The 18,306-nt window shown below is 43.4% G+C and overlaps 1 protein-coding gene across 1 annotated transcript in view; it reads left to right on the forward strand.

Moving 5' to 3' along the window:
* The window catches only part of Parp12 (poly(ADP-ribose) polymerase family member 12), a 37,409-nt gene extending 20,502 nt beyond the window's left edge, over positions 1-16,907 (forward strand). The window contains exons 7-12 of the mRNA XM_028889308.2: positions 3,338-3,479; positions 6,339-6,435; positions 12,229-12,304; positions 13,237-13,364; positions 14,218-14,369; positions 15,657-16,907. Of these exons, the coding sequence (XP_028745141.1) occupies positions 3,338-3,479; positions 6,339-6,435; positions 12,229-12,304; positions 13,237-13,364; positions 14,218-14,369; positions 15,657-15,985 (924 nt within the window). The 3' untranslated portion in view covers positions 15,986-16,907. The remainder of the gene's footprint in view (positions 1-3,337; positions 3,480-6,338; positions 6,436-12,228; positions 12,305-13,236; positions 13,365-14,217; positions 14,370-15,656) is intronic.
* Positions 16,908-18,306: the final 1,399 nt, after the last annotated feature.

Here is an 18,306-nt window from a genome sequence, read left to right on the forward strand (position 1 = left end):
CGTACTTGGTAGACACCAGGATCCTCAGATATCTGGATGACAGTACATCTGTACAAGCCCGTCTTTGAATGATTAGACATCTCGGCTCATGAGAATTGAATGTGATATAACTGTCATAGTGGCAGTCTCCTTCATTGATTTTATTAGTTAATAAAAAACTCTGGAGCTAGCGCTTAAACTGTAGTATAAAGTTGAAGGCTTCCAAATTGCCTTTCTTGCCTGTTTCCACAATTTCAGAAGATAGCAATGTGTGAGAATATTGATTTATATCAGCTATTGATTTGGAACGCAAATCGGGTAGCTCACTGCCAATTCTATGAAGGTGTCTACAGAGGCTGAGATTAAAAGGAGTCTCTGGGGACATACAGAAGTGTAGTCTGCAGAGAGAGCCATTTATGTAGAGATCCCTTTCCCCAGTGAGAATTACCTGTGGGACCCGATGGGTACTTGCACTCCTGGCTTGTTGGAGGTTGTACCGAGGCTTTGGTTTCTTGTTCTTAACTACACTCAGAATGCTCTTCTCTGATCACGTTTTTATGTACGTTCCATGAGGACGAGATGTTTCTCTTTTACCGTGGGTGCATCTTCCATGCTTAGAATGGTACATTGCAGCTTCTTCAGAAATAGATGGCTGTCAGAGAAGGGATTGCTGCTTCTGTTTGCCAGCGAGCTGGAGCTTGTTACTTTACTGTTAGTGCTGGCCTTGTTGACGAATACCCTCTTTCTCTCTATAGTTTCTCCCTGGCACCAGCTTTACCTGCTGCTCTGGCCTACCTCCCCCACTACTGCTTTTTCTCCTCTCTTCTCCAGTATCCTGGAAGGTCTTAACTGTATGTGGCCTCATTTAGATACATTTTCTAATCAGATTGGTCAGGAGCATGAGAGAAGGAGGCTGGGGCCTAGCACGGAAGAGAGGAGAGAGACACTGGCTGAGCATGTTCCGTGAGTCTGGCTTGCCTGCTTACAAGATTTTGAGATCAATGACAGGTAGAAACACTTACCAAAGGCAACAGTCCTATTTTATTTGATGATCTCTGGCTCTTGGGGGAAGACAGGGACAGTCTTGTTGATATAACACACAGGGCTCTGATGGCACTCATGCAAAAGTAGATCTCTGGACGGCTTCCAGCCTGCACTGTCAAGCCCAGGGTTGGAGACTTTTCCTTTCCAACAGTCCACACTTCATGTTTGCATGTTCTTACTCTTTGTTTACAGTCTATAAACTTGTTTAGGACAATTTGTGAATCCCTAGAAATGAACTGCATGTGGATGCCATTGGTGTGCCCATGCTGTTAGGGTGTGGAGACACAGGGGCTCAGTGGGCTCTTAGGTCTCCTTTACAGTGGGGGCTGTATAGCCTTGGGGGCGATCTCTTTTCATATAACCAGGTTCTTTGTCGTCATCGTCGTTGTCCCCACCCACTAACTTCCAGTTTCAAACCAGTTTTCTCTTGATTTTCAGAACAGCTACCTTTGTTTCTGAGTTTAGAATGTACCTCAGAATTTAATGTCAGAATCAACCAGACCCACCTTAGAACACACGGGGATTTTTCATTCCTCCAAATCTTACTAGTCTTTCAAAGTGCTAACCTTGGGTTTCCTCAGCTTAACCACTGGTCTCTTCTTCCAGATTGCAGCCAACATCCCTTTGCTTTTGCTTTCCGTTTGGCTGTCTTCCTTGTCTTCCCTGGGATAACCTGTGTTAAGGACTTTTGACCTTAAGGTTTGGGGCAGAGGCTTAAGATAGGAGTCTGACTCCATGTCTCTTCTCTGCTAATTCTTTCCTTCATTTCTTTCGACTGAAAGGATCTATTTTCTCTTTTTTCCCCTTCACTGTCTGGAAGGGATTTATATACTGCCTCCTCATTCTTCCAAATTATAACCTAATAATTTAGTTTTGGAGTATGATAGTTTAAAGGGAGAAACTTGGGCACTATTATAGGACCATAAAATACATTCCTTCCAAACCGTATGCCTACTACCCCTTCCCTGACCATCTTCACAGAGCCAAGCCGTTCTTCTCAGGCTTAGGCCTTGACTTGTATTTGTTTTCTTCCAGGAAGCTTGGCTGGGTTGTGCCTCAGCAGAGGTCATTCTCAGCAAGTGCCTGTAGCTTCTCTGTCACCCAAAGAACCATGGGACACTTGAACACGATGTATTGATCTAACTACTTGCTTTTTATTTTCCCTCCTTTCTTGCTGTACTGTTTCTGAGAAGCAGGGACAGATTTTGTTTGATTTATTGTTTTGTCCATACATTGTAGAACTTGTGATTAGTGAAGAGATTTCTTTTTATCTTCTGTATGTGGATATTTTGCCTGCATACCGTGTACCTGCAGAAGCCAGAGAGGGCCTCAGATACCATTGGAACCAACTCAAGTGACAGACCAGTTAGCTGCCAAGTGAGCACTGAGAATTAAACCTAGGTCCTCAGCAATAGCAATAAGTTCTCTTAGCCTCTGAGCCATCCCTACAGCCTCAGGTCCTCCTTCCTTCTTAAAGCTCCACCCCGTCCTGGAGACTATGCTTTAGAACATAAACCCCTGAGAGACAAGCCATATCTAAATCATAGCAAAAACTCAGAATTTACATTTAGTCCATCCAATCCCAAATATTTTCTAGTAGGTAAGTGCAGAGAAAATGAGGGATTGAAATAAATAACTGGAAAAGTAGAAGGTCCTCCAAGAGACTAGAGAAAGAACAACACAGAAAAGGACTCAGCCTGACTGGAGGGAGAAGGGAATGAGACCAGCCCTAGCAGTAGAAGAAGCCTTTCCTGAGCTCATTGGTTAGCGGATGGTTACGAGGAGCCTAGGTGAATTCGCTGTTGGTGGTTTGCCGTCGTTTGTACCATCTATTCTGAAGAATGTTTAAAATGCTTGTATTTGTATTTGTGTATATGTGTGTGTGTGTGTGGGTGTGTGTGTGTGTGGTGTGGTGCTCATGCCACTGCGTGGATGTGGAAGTCGAAGGACAAATCCTGGCAGTTGATTCTCTCTATCATGTGTTCTAAGGATTGAACTTAAGTTATCTGCCTTGGTGGCAAGTACCTTTTCCTGCTGAGCCATCTTGCTGTCCTATGCTTTTTTATTGCTTGCATCCTGGTTACCCTGCTTAGCAGGACCTATTCGTACTGTCTTCTGTTCACAAGAATAGCTTCAGGAGAGTCATGTCACTTCCCTTCCAAATCCCCCACCCCTCCCCCTGCTCCCTTGCTCCCTGCCCCCTCCTCTTTCCCTATAATAAGGTCATCTGTCTAGAACAGGGGCTGCCTTGACTAGCATCTTTGCCATCACTACAGCCTCTTGCCTCATGACATCTCTGGATTTCCCCTTACAGGGTACAGTGCACCCTGTGACCACCATCAGCAGCAGTGACGTGGAAAAGGCTTACCTGGCATTTTGTGACCCAGGGGCTGATTCCCAGGCAGCCACCTTGAAGTTCCAGGCTGGAAAACACAGCTACGAGTTAGACTTCAAAGGTATCCTTTCCTTGAGGAGTGAGTCTAGCTCTCCCATATTAACCTGGGGTCCTGGGCTGGTATAAGAAAGGAAAGGAGGGTGTATCTATCCCAAAAGGCAGCTAGACCCATCAACAGATGACACTGACCTGCACTGTCAAGGGGACACCTGGAGGGACAGGGCCCTGAGAACAGTGGCTGTTCTGGGTCTGGAGGTTAACCTGTCTCTGACAAGGCCTAAGTGGCTCCATTATGCAGGGTCGCCTCCTTCTTCCTGGTATAGGACCGAAGCTACTGCCTTTTCTGTAGGTACCTTTAGCCTTGATGATGTAGGACACACTAATTACAAGTTCTGTATGTGTAGTTAGTATCTAGAGCTGGAGCTGAGATGATTTTTTCCAATATACCTTAACAGACAGAAGCAGACCAGTCACCCATTGGCCAGTTCCTCAGTGACTGATCTGTGACAATGTTTCAAGTGTTAGTTGTGCTGTGGTTTCTAATGCCATCTCCTGCAAAGAAAGATACTCATCCACCTCCGCTCAGGTCACCTTTGCTTACGTTTACTGTTTGACATCTGGCACCTTGCAAATCCAGCATGGTTGTTTTGTTTTGTTTTGTTTTGTTTTGTTTTGTTTTTGACAGGGTTTCTCTGTATAGCTTCGGAGCCTGTAGACCAGGCTGGCCTCAAACTCACAGAGATCCGCCTGGCTCTACCTCCCGAGTGCTGGGATTAAAGGCATGCTCCACCACCCCGCTGCAAATCCAGCATGTTAAAGAGAATCAGAGGACTTGCCTTGGCACAATGTACTATCCTTGCTATTTTATATACTCTGTTCTGTGTGGAAAGCAGCAAAGTGCCATTGGTGAATTGTCCTAAAACCACTTGGTTGCTTGTTTTTGGCCAGTTATTTTTGGTTTGTGGTTTTGTAGCACTTGTGGTTTTGTTTAAGGAACACTCCTGATGCTTGTCTTGCCCCTCAGAGAAGTTTCTTCTGTTCTTTAGGGGAATGACTTCTACTGGAGGAAACAACCAAGACCATGAGTGTTACAAATGACAGTCATTATAATTGATGACAGTGTATAGAAGAGGACGGGGTAGAAAAGGCAGGACTGATGACAGTGTGTAGAAGAGGACGGGGTAGAAAAGGCAGGACTGCTTAAAGACCCATTTTATGCAGCGGTCACTCCTGGCTGCCACTAACCACAGTTTAAAATATCTAGAAAATGTCAAACAGATACAACAAAAATGTCAGACATACCTTTCTAGTTCTCAACTTGGACTTTTTCCCTGGAGATAGAGCAGACTTTCAGGACAAGGATGTAGCTTGAAAAAGCATGCTCATAGTGGCCTGTTCACAGTTCACCTGTTGCTTGATTCTTTTAGTTTTTGGTAGATGATAGTACCTATAAAAGAAAGGGATGGGCCAGGTGGTGGTGGCATGTGCATTTAATCCCAACACTCAGGAAGCAGAGCCAGGCAGATTTTCTGTGAGTTCGAGGCTAGCCTGGTCTACAGAGTGAGACCCAGGACAGGCTCCAAAACAACACAGAGAAACCCTGTCTTGAAAAACAAAAACAAACAAAAAAAAAAAAAAAAAAAAAAAGAGGAGGAGGATGGAAGTCATTGGCTTCACCTACACAGTCTCTACTATGTATAATGAAAGAGAATCTCAAACCAGACTCTGCCATATACACTTCCTGATTGTCAGGAATGTATATACACAGCAGCCCAAATGACCTAGTCTACAGGGTTGGGGAGACCAGCTCTGGGAAGGATTCTTATCATGAAAGAGTAACTCAAACTCAAAGTGATAGTCAAGTTTCCAGAAACAGAGTAATGATATCTTGTTCCTGGCTGTCAACAGCAGAATCCCCCACAGCAAGCTCACTTAGGGATGTGTCCCAGTGTAAATTAAGGAAACAACCAGGTTATTAGGGAAAGGGGCCCTTATTTCCCCATGGAAGGTCAGAGAAAGTGTCTAACATATTCTTAACCAGTTCATATATGCTGAATAGCCCATTTTTACTATTGAAAGGTCATTTAATAAGCCAAGTGTGTTAATGAGCAAAGCGTCAGTGGAGGGTTGGATGATGGGTGATAGAAGGGTTATGGAAGCTGGGTGAATAGTAGACTCCAGGAGATAACGAGGATAGCTGTAGTGCAAGGGACACATCCTCAGATTATTATGTAGTTATGTTCAAAGGCAGGTGAATTCCAGACACCTATCATCCTTAGTGTTAAAAGGTTCCTAAAGTGAAAATAAAAATTGGTTTACATATTTAAGTATGAAAGTAGCACTTGATAGGGGTTTCTTAATAGGAAACATAACTTCTAGATATTTGTCATTTTCAATGCAAATGTGGGTGGATACTCATCCTCTATTCTTGGGATGAACCTGAGATTGAGGGTGGGTCAAATGTTGTTTATTAAAGAGAACATGGATTTGAAAAGATTGATAAACACTGCTATAGAGTCAGCTTACTCAAATTTAAGAACAGTCGTAAGGGCAAAATTATTACCTATAAATTGCATTAACTCAAGATGTGGTAATTTGGTCTCAGGCTTGGCTGGAACTTCTTTACATCCAAGCTGGAAAAAATTGCTAAGCAAAACAATAATTTAAATATTATTGGAAGGAACAATTCAAAAGCATTCATGTGTAATTGATACACCAATTACTAATCATTTCTCTATTCATTAAACTCAGTCTCCTAAGGATACCTATTTTCTTTATGACTATTTGAAATGTGTAAAATTGCCTTATCTTTAAGACTGATCTTGGGTTTTATATGTTGGATTATCTGTCCAACCCATTTAATTTATGTTTACAGAACATTACTGCTGTGCATGCACACACATCTGATTTTTTTTTTCAGCCTTTCTGCAGAAAAACCTTGTGTATGGCACTGTCAGAAAGGTTTGTCGCAGACCCAAGTATGTGTCTCCCAAGGATGTTCAGATGAAGCAGTCCTGGTAAGTTAACATTTGTGAGCTTGCTTGGTGTATGGGTTCAGTTGGAGAGTGCTTTGCTGCCAGGAACAGGAAGCTTCTCAGACTACATGAAAGGGTACTGACTGGCATGCATGACTGGCATACTACTGTCATTAAACCTACTAGTTGGGAACCAGGCTGTGGTGGCGCACGCCTCTAGTCCCTGCACTAGGGAAGCAGAGGCAGGCAGATCTCTGAGTTCGAGGTCAGTCTGGTCTACAGAGCTAGTTCTAGGACAGTTACACAAAGAAGCCCTGTCTCAAAAAAAAAAACCAAAACCAAAAACAACAACAACAACAACAAAAACCCCAAACCTTCTACTTGGGAAAGTCTTTGAGCCATAGTGAGAATTAGCATTGTGGGTTTCATCTAAAAGTCACAAGGCTGTCTGTTGGGATGTGCAAACCTGACTAGATTAGAAGCCAGCCCATCAGTTTGTCTTTAAGTGTGACAACTGAATTATAGACCTGAATCTTTAAAAAATGGTGAAGTTGCCAGTGTATGCCATCACACCTTTAATCCCAGCAATTGGGAGGCAGAGTCAGGCAGATCTCTGTAAGTTAGAGGCCAGCCTGGTCTACAAAGTGAGTTTTTTGCCAGCCAAACCTATTACACAGAGAAACTCTGTCTTGAAAAAAACAAAACAAAACAAAAACAAAAAAAACAAATACAAAGAAAGAAAGAAAATGATTCAATAGTCATTAGCAAACCAGCTTCACTTCACAGTGGATTTCTTTTCTTTTTTAACTTTTTTGTGTGTTTTGATTTTTTTCAAGACAGGATTTCTCTATGTAGTCTTGGTGCCTGTCCTGGATCTCACTCTGGCCTCAAACTCAGAGAGATCCACCTGGCTCTGCCTCCCTAGTGCTGGGATTAAAGGCACCCGGCCACAGTGGGTTTCTTGTGTCACAGGATGGCTGCCAGGAGCATCTGATTGAACCCATAGGCAGCATATAAGGGAGGAGAGAGACTTTCTGCAGCGGTGGGAAATTCTTGAGCGCTGTACTGATCAAATCTCTTTAAAAGCAAGAATGGTTTAGTCTTGGCCAGGCGTGATGGGATTGGAGCTGGCTATGCACTAGAAGAAGGTGGCCTGGACAATGAAGATGTACCAAGTTCCCCTTAGAGTCTTGGTCTGCCATGGCCAGTGCTGGGACTTCAAGATAACAATGTTGTTAGCTGCCTAAGCTTTATTAGCCTGAAAAGCCAGGATCACTTTGGTTTTGTTGGTTCTCTGGAGACTTTGAAGGTAAAGTTTATTGATTGTATTTGTAAAACAGAGGTCATTTAAAAAAGAATTGGAATAAGTAAGACGAAAAGTGTATTATCAGTCCAAGAAGCAATGCCTTGTGACTCAAATACAGCAACATAATTTCTTGAGAATATGCCCTCCTTTTTCCTCCTCTAATTAAAGTTTATTTTTGATGAAATGTAAAACATGTACTTATGCGTGTGGATTTAATCAGCATCAGAGAGAGCGATCTGTAGTTGAGCATCTAAAGTAGTCAGAAAAAAAAGAAAATGTTAAAAAAAAAAAAAAAAAAAAAAAAAAAAAAAAAAACATGTACTTATTTAAAAGTCAGAGCTCTATAATACAACATACTCAGTAGTTTGTATCTGTGTTATCTCAAACCTGCTCCCATTGTGGTAACCATTTTTGTTTGCTTCTAATTGCTCTTTTCTGTGTTCGCCTTTGCAAAAATAAAATAGTATATATATATGTACAGGTACTCATAAAGCCATCTGCCTGCTTCCTATCTTTGCTTACATAAATGGTAGCTTACTATATATATACACCATTCTGAACCTTTAAAAAAAATCTTAAAGATATCCTGGTAATTGCTCTGTTCAGATTACTGAAGACTTCTTTAATCTACTTCTGCTTGGGTGGTTTATTAGCTTTTGTATACAATATAGTGTTATTAAACTACATTATATAAACGTAGTTTGTATATTAACTTGTTCCCCTTTCTTGGATGTTTGTATCTTCAGTAATTCACTATTACAAAATGCAATGCTACAGAGAACCCTCTGGTGTGCTTGGAGGTTGGTTGTCAGGTCAGAGTCAAAAGGCAAATTGAGTTCCTTTCCATGAACTTGGACACTATGGCCACCCAGCAAAATCACAATTTATGAATTTTCCTTGGCCTTGCCTTTTGTGAATCATCAAGCCCTGGGGCTTCTGCCATTCTCATAGTGTACTTCAGTTGGCTTACTTTTTTTTCTTTTTAAATTTTTATGTGCATTAGTGTTTTGACAGTTTTAAGCTGCCATGTGGGTGCTGGGAACTAAACTCAGATCCTCTGGAAGAACAGTCAGTGCTCCTAACCACTGAACCACCTCTCCATCCCCCAGTTGCTTACTTTTATGAATGAGATTGAGTATATTTTTTTAAAACATAAGGGATAATTCTCCAAATCCTTTTTTTCCTTCTGTGGACTGTCTTTTTGTTTTTGAGACAGGATTTCTCTGTGTAACTGCCCTGGCCGTCCTGGAAGTCGCTCTGTTGACCAGGCTGACTTCAGACTCACAGAGATCTGCCTGTCTCTGCCTCCTGAGTGCTGGGACTAATGGTGTGCACCACCACTGCCTGGGTCTTTTTTTAATTTAAATTTTATTTATTATGATTGTATGTATGATGAAAACAGATTTGCATATTCATGGCTCAAGCATAGAAGGGTGAGAGAAAACTTTGGGCTTTGGTTCCCCTTCCATTGTGGGTTCCTGGGGTTCACACTCAGGTCCTCATACTTACACAGCAAGCACTTCACTGAATGAAACAGATGAAACGGCTTCCCAGCCCCGAGAGCTCTTTTTAATCTGTTAGGACTCCCTCACCACCCCCTTCGGTTTTTCAAGACGGGGTTTCTCTGTAACTTTGGAGCCTATCCTGGAACTCACTTTGTAGCCCAGATTGGCCTCAAACTCACAGAGAGCTGCCTGCCTCTGCCTGCTTTTTAGCCCTTGACTGCTTTTATAAACTCTAAATACACCCTCTTGGCTTTTTATCTGCTTTATTATCTTGCTATTCATAAGGTATTTTTCATTAGAACTTTTTTTTTTTAACTGTTTTGGTTCAATGTCAGTGTCTTTGGTGTTGTTTCTAGGCTTAGTTGTGATTGTTTGTGATGGGCCTACAAAAGTTACATGAAGTCATTTTTATTCTTTCCCTAAGCAAAATTTGGAAAAGCCTTTTCTGTTTCTTTTCTGAGACTGAATTTCTTGTGTCATCATCTAATTTAGTTTTTAGGGGACCATAAGCAGACATGCGTGGCATGTGCAATGCAAGGCACAAAATAACTACAAAAAGTAGTTATTTTGATCAGATACAAAATAAGGTACAAATGATTCAAGTCCTACTCCTCAGTGAGCTGTGAGCTGACTGCTGTATCCTGCATCCTGCCTATGCAGGTGAGGTGCCTAGTTCCTTCCTCAACCCTTATGACAGTAGCTAGTTACTCAGTAACTCTAGCAACAGTGGCTGCCTGGGCACACATGAGTCATACCTTAGTCTGTAGGAGCATCATTTAATGTAAAATTTGAAACTGCATTTGTATACATTGAGTTTAGTTCTACTTTCAATTAACATAATCCAGGGCTGGTAATATGGCTCAGTAGGTAAAGACATTTGCTGCTAAACTTTTTTTTTTTTTTTTTTTTTTTTTTTTTTTTTTTGTTTTTTTGAGACAGGGTTTCTCTGTGTAGCTTTGCGCCTTTCCTGGAATTCACCTGGTAGCCCAGGCTGGCCTTGAACTCACAGAGATCCGCCTCCAGTGCTGGGATTAAAGGCGTGCGCCACCACCGCCGCAGGCTTGCTGCTAAACTTGACACACCCAAGTTCAATCCCAAGGACCCACGCAAGGTGGTAGGAGAAAAACAACTAGAAATTTCCTTGTGGCTTCCACATGCACACACATATGCACACATGCAGACACAAATTAAATGTATTAAAAACGTGAAGATTTTTTGATTTTTAAAAAAATATGTTTTATTTTCCTCACTACTAGTTTGGAAGTTGTACGGTGTGTTAGAAACGGTGTAAGAAAGTCTGTGTGTTCTTCACTTAGGCAAAAATGAATGTCTTTGCTTTCCTATTGTAAGGACCTTCATAATTTCCCAAATATTTTTTTGTTTTAACTTTAAGAGACACCTGTTCTGTACTGTGAAGCCTTCATTAAATTATGCACATTTTAACCTTGACTTGTCTTTTCAAATTCCTTAGATAAGATTTCTTGTGGAAGAGAGAGATGATTGTTTCTAGTTAGTCTGAATGTCTTTATTTTGTCTTTGAAAGATGGTTTTACTGGGTATAGACTGTTCGGCGCTGTAGTTCCTGTCTCTGTAGAACGCAAGCACCGAGAGCTCACCAGTCTCTACTGGTTTCTGCTTCTCGGTGTAGCTTCTGAGGTAGCATTGTAGGTCTAACTAGTACTTTTCGATGGATGCTGTCACTTTGTTTTTAATCCCCTCTGGCTAATTTTAAAGGTCCTGGTGTTCTGTACTTCATTCTGCTGTATCTAGGCATGTGTTTGTATTTCTTCTGACTGAGATTCTGTGGGCTTCTTAAAGCTGTGGTTAATATGTCTCACCAGTTCTGTCCTGTTTAGAGCTTCCTTAGGTTCCCACTAGGCCTTTCTCTCACATTTCCCATCATGCCCTTGCTCTCTGGACCAGTTTCTAAATACTTTCATCCACACATCTTTCAGCTCACTTCACTCTTGAGGTGGGTGAATCTGCGAGTTAGACATTGAGTTTCTATTGTCAAGGATTCACTGTTTTTCTAGCAGTTCTGCTTGGTTCTTGTTAGGTTCTTGTAGGTCTTTTTCTGTTTTCCTACATGTTTGTTCCAAGTGTTTTGTTTTAAGCATAGGAAGAATAAACACTGATTGTAATCTGTCTGATAATTTCATCTTCCTAGGTGAAATAGGTGAAAAGAACCTTGTGGCTGGTTCTTGCTTTTGGATCCTTGCTTAATTATTTTTAAACTGTGACGTTTTTCCTAGGAAAAGTATTTGTGAGATTTCCTGGAGGCTTGTGATGAAGGGACATACCCCATGCCAGCAGAAACAGAACGTAGATCTGCTGTGGGAAGGACAGGGGAGGTTTCAATGTAAGGGAAATGAGCGGATGGTACTTCTCATAGTGATGTTTCTAAGCCCTTTGAGGCAGTTTTTAGTACTACTTTTATTTGTTTATATTTTTAGAAGGTAATGTAATGCCTCTGTTACATGACACCCTTTAATTTAGCAGTGTGTGTGTGTGTGTGTGTGTGTGTGTGTGTGTGTGTGTGTGAATTGCAAAAAAGAATGCACATTTAAGGACAAACAACAGACCACAAGTACCCTCTCATCAGCTTAACTCAAATTTCTGTTACAAAGTGGGTTTGGGAGCCAATTTTACTGTTTTAAAAATATTTTCTTTATATCAAGTGTATATCATTAAGGCTTCAAAAAAGTCTTTGGTATTTTTTGAATTTCAAGACTTTGGTAAAGGCTGGGGCCCGTGTCTACTGCTTTATTGAAGTACTCTGTCCTTTCTGTGGGGTTGGCGGGATGCAGGTGAGAAGTGCATCTCTCAGGACTGATGGCTTTTTGCCTTGGCTGGTAGGCAAGATGAAAGTGCTCTTATGCTGTAGATATTTTGCTATGTACTTCCTTGTCCTCTATTTCTTAAAATATATTATGCTAAGACTCAGGACTAGTGATATTGGTGAATAGAGATCACCTGTGATTTCCATATGTCTACGAATTAAGTGGTTTTGCTTACCTTTTGTAGCAATACTAAGTTTCAAGTCCCAAAGAGCATCCCAGACTACTGGGACCCTGCAGCCCTGCCAGACCTAGGATTTAAGGTATGGGATTCACACCCCCTGGAGCTGGACAGAAGGGGTTCTATAAAGATGGATGGCTCGTGGCACTGGAGGGTGGGGATGTATGTGGACTTTCTGTTTTGTTTCTGTAGATCTTGGGGTTTTCATACTGGGTGACTATGGGTTGTATGTATGGGTTGACTGTAGCTCTTAGGGAAAGGAGGTGGTTAGTGTAAGGGAAAATATGAGCTGTGACATTGGCTAGGGAGGGCAGAAGTAAGGAGCTTCCAAGCAGGGCTGGATCAATACATCTGTTTCACTAAGGAATGAAAAGAAACGGGAGTATTTGAGTGTGATGAGGGACATGTAGAGGGGAAGACACTGGACAGTAGTGGACAGGAGGGCGATTCAGTAGCTCATCTTGGAGTGGTGCTGAGCAGAATACTATCTTGACGAATGTCCCTGGTGCTCCATCAGTGGGAGGCACCTTGGCTGATTTCCAGGGCTGGGAGCATTCCAGACACTGCAGACGGCTTTTCCAATATGGAGCCTGTCGTGGGAGGATGTCTCTTATAGAGCTCAAAGCACACAGGAAGCAGGCGGCAGCATGTGCAGGGCTAGAGGAGCGCACACACCTTTGTTGATACTAGTTCTTGCCGGCCATGTGCTCTACTTTCTTGTCTTTGGCCTGTGTGGGGTATAAAACAGTAACAGCAACATCCTGGAGATACTTAAGATGGGTAGATTAGGCACCACCAGCTGACCTAGGAACCATTTTCAAAGTGAATAAGAGGGAAATTACTATACTCTGAAAACAGTTTTTCCTATCTGGAGAAACTGCATCTCAGAGAAGAGGGCCAAACCATCACTCTTCGGCTTTCTCTTGAAGTTACAGAGATTTCCAGTGATCTCAAGACAGTTCATAGATTTGAGTCATCTGACGATAACATAGGAAAATTATTTTCCCCTTGTAGAAGATTATTCTCAGTTCTTCCTCAGAAGAGTACCAGAAGGTGTGGAACCTCTTCAACCGCACACTACCTTTCTATGTTCAAAAGATCGAGCGGATCCAGAACCTGGGCCTGTGGGAAGTCTACCAGTGGTATGTGTGTGACTGATAGTTGTCTTTCTTACCCTGCTGGCTGCTTATCAGCGTGCCCTGCCTCTCCAGGACAGTCAGAGGCAGCAGCATGCTCACCCAGTGCCGTTGTATGTCATGAACTGTCTCTGCTCTTACTTTCCCAGTAAGTAAGGCTGTGTGATGGAGCAGCCCTCTGCCAAGGTGAAGGGACTGAAGCTTCCCTAGCATTGGCCCTGTTCTCATTGTGACTGGTAAACCTTGTCCATTCTGACTTTCTGAAGATCAGCGGGACAGAGCAAGACAGTTCACTCACGCTATCAGCCTTAAGAACTTCAAGTTGTAGTTAGAGAGTGGAGGGGCCTCATTTATTTATTTGTTTGTTTGTTTATTCTTCCCACGAGGACCAGCATGCTCATGTTCACCCACCTTTTCTCCACATAGGGTAGAAATTCATCATGGCTCTCCATGATGCCTGGGGCCTGCTGACTTGGCCTCACACGGGTCTGGGACAGTACATACCTCTCTGCAGTGATGGAGCCCCTCATAGTAGAGGGGGAGGATGGGCTCTGAGGGTGAATGCTCCTCACCCCCAGACCAGCAGCCTCACAACCTTCCCCAGCTTCTCAGCTTCAGCTCCACTCAGGAGCTTCCAAGAGCTGTTCTGCTTCTGGAACCTCTCGCTCTTTGACCAGACCCAGCCCAGCTTCTCTCCATTCTGTGCTCTGTGGCTTGATCCTCCAGGGGTTGGCCAGGGAAGCCACAGCCTTCTTCTGGTCACATGATACTTCTTTTCTTTTTAGAAAATGGGTCCAGGAAGCTGTTCTTTGGTGGTCAACATCTTCTTCCTTCAGCATGCATGTTTCTACCATTCTAGGCAAAAAGGGCAGATGCAGAAACAAAATGGAGGGAAGGAAGTAGACGAGAGGCAGCTGTTCCATGGTACCAACACCAGCTTTGTGGATGCCATCTGCCAGCAGAACTTTGACTGGCGGGTCTGTGGTCTGCATGGCACATCCTATGGCAAAGGTAAGGCAGGGCTGGCTCCACCAGCAGCTGGGAAACTGCTTGAAGACAGCCTCACAGAGGCTACAGGAGGAGCCGGCCATTCCGTGCTGTCAGTGAACAAGTGCAGTGCCTCTGCCCTTGCCCGGTGGGGACGGCTCCACCCTGAGCTGCCCGTGCCCGGTGGGAACGGCTCCATCATTATGTGTGATCCATTATGTCTGATGGAGAGCTCAGTCAGCTTATGGCAGGGCAGTCCTGCTCACTGGGACTTGTTTCTGGTAGAGTGGAGGCTCTGGGAGGTAGTGAGAGTTGGAAGAGGAGAGCAACTATACCTTTCTAACCTTGCTGAGCACCCTAGGCTGTGCCTTAATGACATCCTTAGAATAGAAACCAGAGAGTGTCGTTCCATCAAGCACATATGAATTCTCTAGGCATTTTTTTTTCTCTCTTAGTTATTTTAAAACATTATTTGGTAGTAATTTCAAACTCACAGCAAAGTTGCAAGCTGTGTGTTTATGTATTTATACACACATGTATGTATAGTGATTCTTGCATAAATTGTATCCACATTCCTCAATTTTAACATGTTGCCATGTTGGCTTCTTTCATCTTTTCATTTTCTGAACCATTTTTAAGTAACTGGCATCTGTGGTTCTCTTGCACCTTCCAACACTCCTTACGAAGAAGGCAGGTGGATCTCTTTGAGTTTGAAGTCATCCTTATCTACATGAGTTCCAGGAGAGCCAGGGCTATGTAGAGAGACCATATCTCAAGAAACAAACAAACAAAACCCAAAAGAATCTGTTTGTTTGACTTGAACTCCATGGACTACCTGATTATCAGTTTCAGTCTGATGTGACATTTGTGGGATTGACAAGCTGCTGATAGGTTAGTAAGCCCTGTGAGTGGGAGCAGCTTCTAGTTCAGGTTCCCATTTGAGAAGAATCATTGTTCTATAGGTTGGGCTACTGGTGTCTGTAGAATGGCTCAGTAGGAAGAACAGTGCTCCTTTTCCATGGTACCCACTGAGGCGGGGTGGGGCAGCCCTATTCTGTAGGTGGGAAACTGAAGTCCAGAACCAAGTATTGACTCGAGGTTTTTGCTGGATTCAGAGTTAAGATTAGTTTGAGTTAGGGGACATCCTCTCGTGCCCTGCTACATAGAGAGGTGTTGATGACTTCCAGCAGTGACGAAGAAGGTAGAGAACTGGAGTAGAAGAGGGGGTGTTGGAAGAGCAGAGACTGCTGGCACCACATTGCCAGGATGTGCCCTTCCAGTGCCCTGTGGAGCCTGTGTGTATCATTTCAGGGAGCTACTTTGCGAGAGACGCTGCCTATTCCCACCACTACAGCAAGTCCGACACGCATTCCCACACCATGTTCCTGGCCCGGGTGCTGGTGGGAGACTTCATCAGGGGCAATGCTGCTTTCGTCCGCCCTCCAGCCAAGGAGGGCCAGAGCAGTGCCTTCTATGACAGCTGCGTGAACAGCATGTCCGACCCATCCATCTTTGTAGTTTTTGAGAAGCATCAAGTTTACCCTGAGTACCTCATCCAATACTCCACTTCCTCCAAGCCCCCGGCTACTACCCCCTCCATCTTTGTCACCCTGGGTTCCTTGTTCACCGGCCGGCAATGAGTGTGGCCAAGGTGCATTAGGCCTTTCTGGTGGAGCTGTTTGGAAAGTCTTTTTTAAACAAAACTTTTAATGAACTATTTAATGTGGCTTCTCAGTGAAGTTAAGTCTTTTTTCTTTTTTTTTTTTTTTCTTTTCTTTTCTCCCCTAGTGCTGGGGATGGGCCTTGTGCTTGCTAGGCAAACACTCTACCACTGAACTACACCCCCAGCCCTTTTAAAATGTTTTTATTATGAGGCAGAGTTTTGCTAAATTACATTCTGTCTCAGTCTCCTGAGCAGCTGGGATTACAGGTCTATATTGCCAGGCCTGACTTGAAGCTACAATCTTAATCCTTGGCTGATAATAGTTTTAGTTTTTAGGTCCTTTCAGGTTGGCTTATGATCTCACCATAAGTAGTGATTGTGAGCCCAAGTTTGCCTTTTAGTAATATTAGCATTGTATTTTTAACTCTTTGATGACTTTGGTGTTTATTAACTCTAAGCACAGAATTTCTACATACTGTTTTACAGACTTTTTTAATTGTTAAGAGTTTATGTCTGTAGAACAGTTCTGTTGGAGGGTCCTGTGGTCCATTGTGCTTTTTTATCAGAGTAGCATAGTGGCCTTTGGGGGAGACTACAGGGAAGGCCTTGGGCGTCGCTGTCACTTCCGCCCACTGCTCTGGCACTAACCCAGGCAGTTCTTGGTGTAAATGAAGCCCATTCCCCCTGCCCCCAGCAGGAGACATAGACGAGTCCGTCCTGTCCCCGTTCCTGTCCCCCCCACCCCGAGTCCCGGGCTTGTCTCATAAGTGCCTGTAACCAAATCCTGTAAGCATACAGGACACCTTCCAGGTGTGGGTTTTCTGTCCCAGTGAGATTGACTGACCTGTGCTGCAAATGTCACATAAGAGTGTGGAAATAAAAGACTATGAAACGATGAAGGCTGAAGTTCATTTTTCAGTGTGTTTACAAAGAATAGGGAGCAGGCCCTTCCCTGGGCGTTGGGATTATCTTAGTCTTGTAGGCTAATAAAGCAAATTACTATAAACTGAGTGGCTTTAATGAAAACTAAGCGTTTATTGTTCAAGGTTCTGGAGACTAGAAAGTTCACAATCAAGGTGTCTGTAGATTCAGGGTCTATTAAGGATCATTCCTCATAGCTGGCCATCTCACAATAACCTTGGAGTTAGAAGGATTTCTAACTCAGGCCCTTATAAGGATGTTAATCTTAGTGATGAGGGCTTCATTCTCTGGACCTAACCACCTCCTGAAGAGCCCACATCCCGAGACCATCACCAGTGGGTGCAGATTTAACATGGGTTTGTGGGGAGAAACATTCAGACCATAGCAAAATATAACAGTTAATATCACTGGCCTCTGTAGGGCTGAAGGTCTGGTTCCCTCACTTGCTACCTCCTCTTCCAAGGTTCTAGGAAGGGCCCTCTGCAATATAGTCACGTGTTCACATATATATTTATATTTTTCTTTCCTTCAACTGATAGAAAGGTTTGGTCCCACAAAACCTAGTTTCCCCATTGAACAACGTGTTCTCCACATGCATCTGTGTCTGAATACACTCGTGTGGTCCAAGCTGGCAGGGAGACTGACTCCATCTTATAGAGGTGTGCCATTGGTATGTCCTGTGGTGATCAGATCTAAGGCAGTTGAACTAGATTTATCACTTAGGAGTGACTAAAACCTTACACAGGGCATTGTTACTAATCAATACAGAGAGCTGAGTTCAGTGGTCATAAAGATAAGCCTTCACTTTGGGGTCAGCCCCAGAGCTGCAGACAATGTGCTTTTCATGAGCTTTCAGTGTGGCTCTATCACATCCTGACTGATCCTGAAAGTTCACTGTGTTTTGCTTGAGTTCTTGGTCCTGCTGTGGTAGTTTAGAGGGTGGGGGGCATCCGTCTGGCCCCGTGAGTGTTGTGGAGGCCACTGTTTGGACTGGCAGTGCCAGGGAGGGGAGGGGCTTGCAGCCGCAGGAGCCGGTGCCTGGTTGTGTGGGGCTGGGGAGGAAAGGCTCTTTATGGATTATATTTATTATTATTATATTTATTACGTATTTATTATTTATAGACCTGCTGTGAAAAGGTCACTATCTTCACAGACAGGACTGTTAGGATCACTGGACGCCCATCCCTTCAGTGTCCTTCCTAGCCCTGCTTACATCCTACTCTGTTCATGCCCAACACGAATAACCTTGGGCAGGAAACAGGATGTGCACAAAATCTTCTGTTATATCCCACCTAGATCCTCAGACCCTTCTAATCAGTTGCATCTATATGTTTTTGCCCTGAATCCTGTACCCTTTTGCACCAGACATCATTCTAA

Source organism: Peromyscus leucopus, chromosome 3 (assembly GCF_004664715.2).
Source record: "Peromyscus leucopus breed LL Stock chromosome 3, UCI_PerLeu_2.1, whole genome shotgun sequence".
NCBI classification, from domain to species: domain Eukaryota; kingdom Metazoa; phylum Chordata; class Mammalia; order Rodentia; family Cricetidae; genus Peromyscus; species Peromyscus leucopus.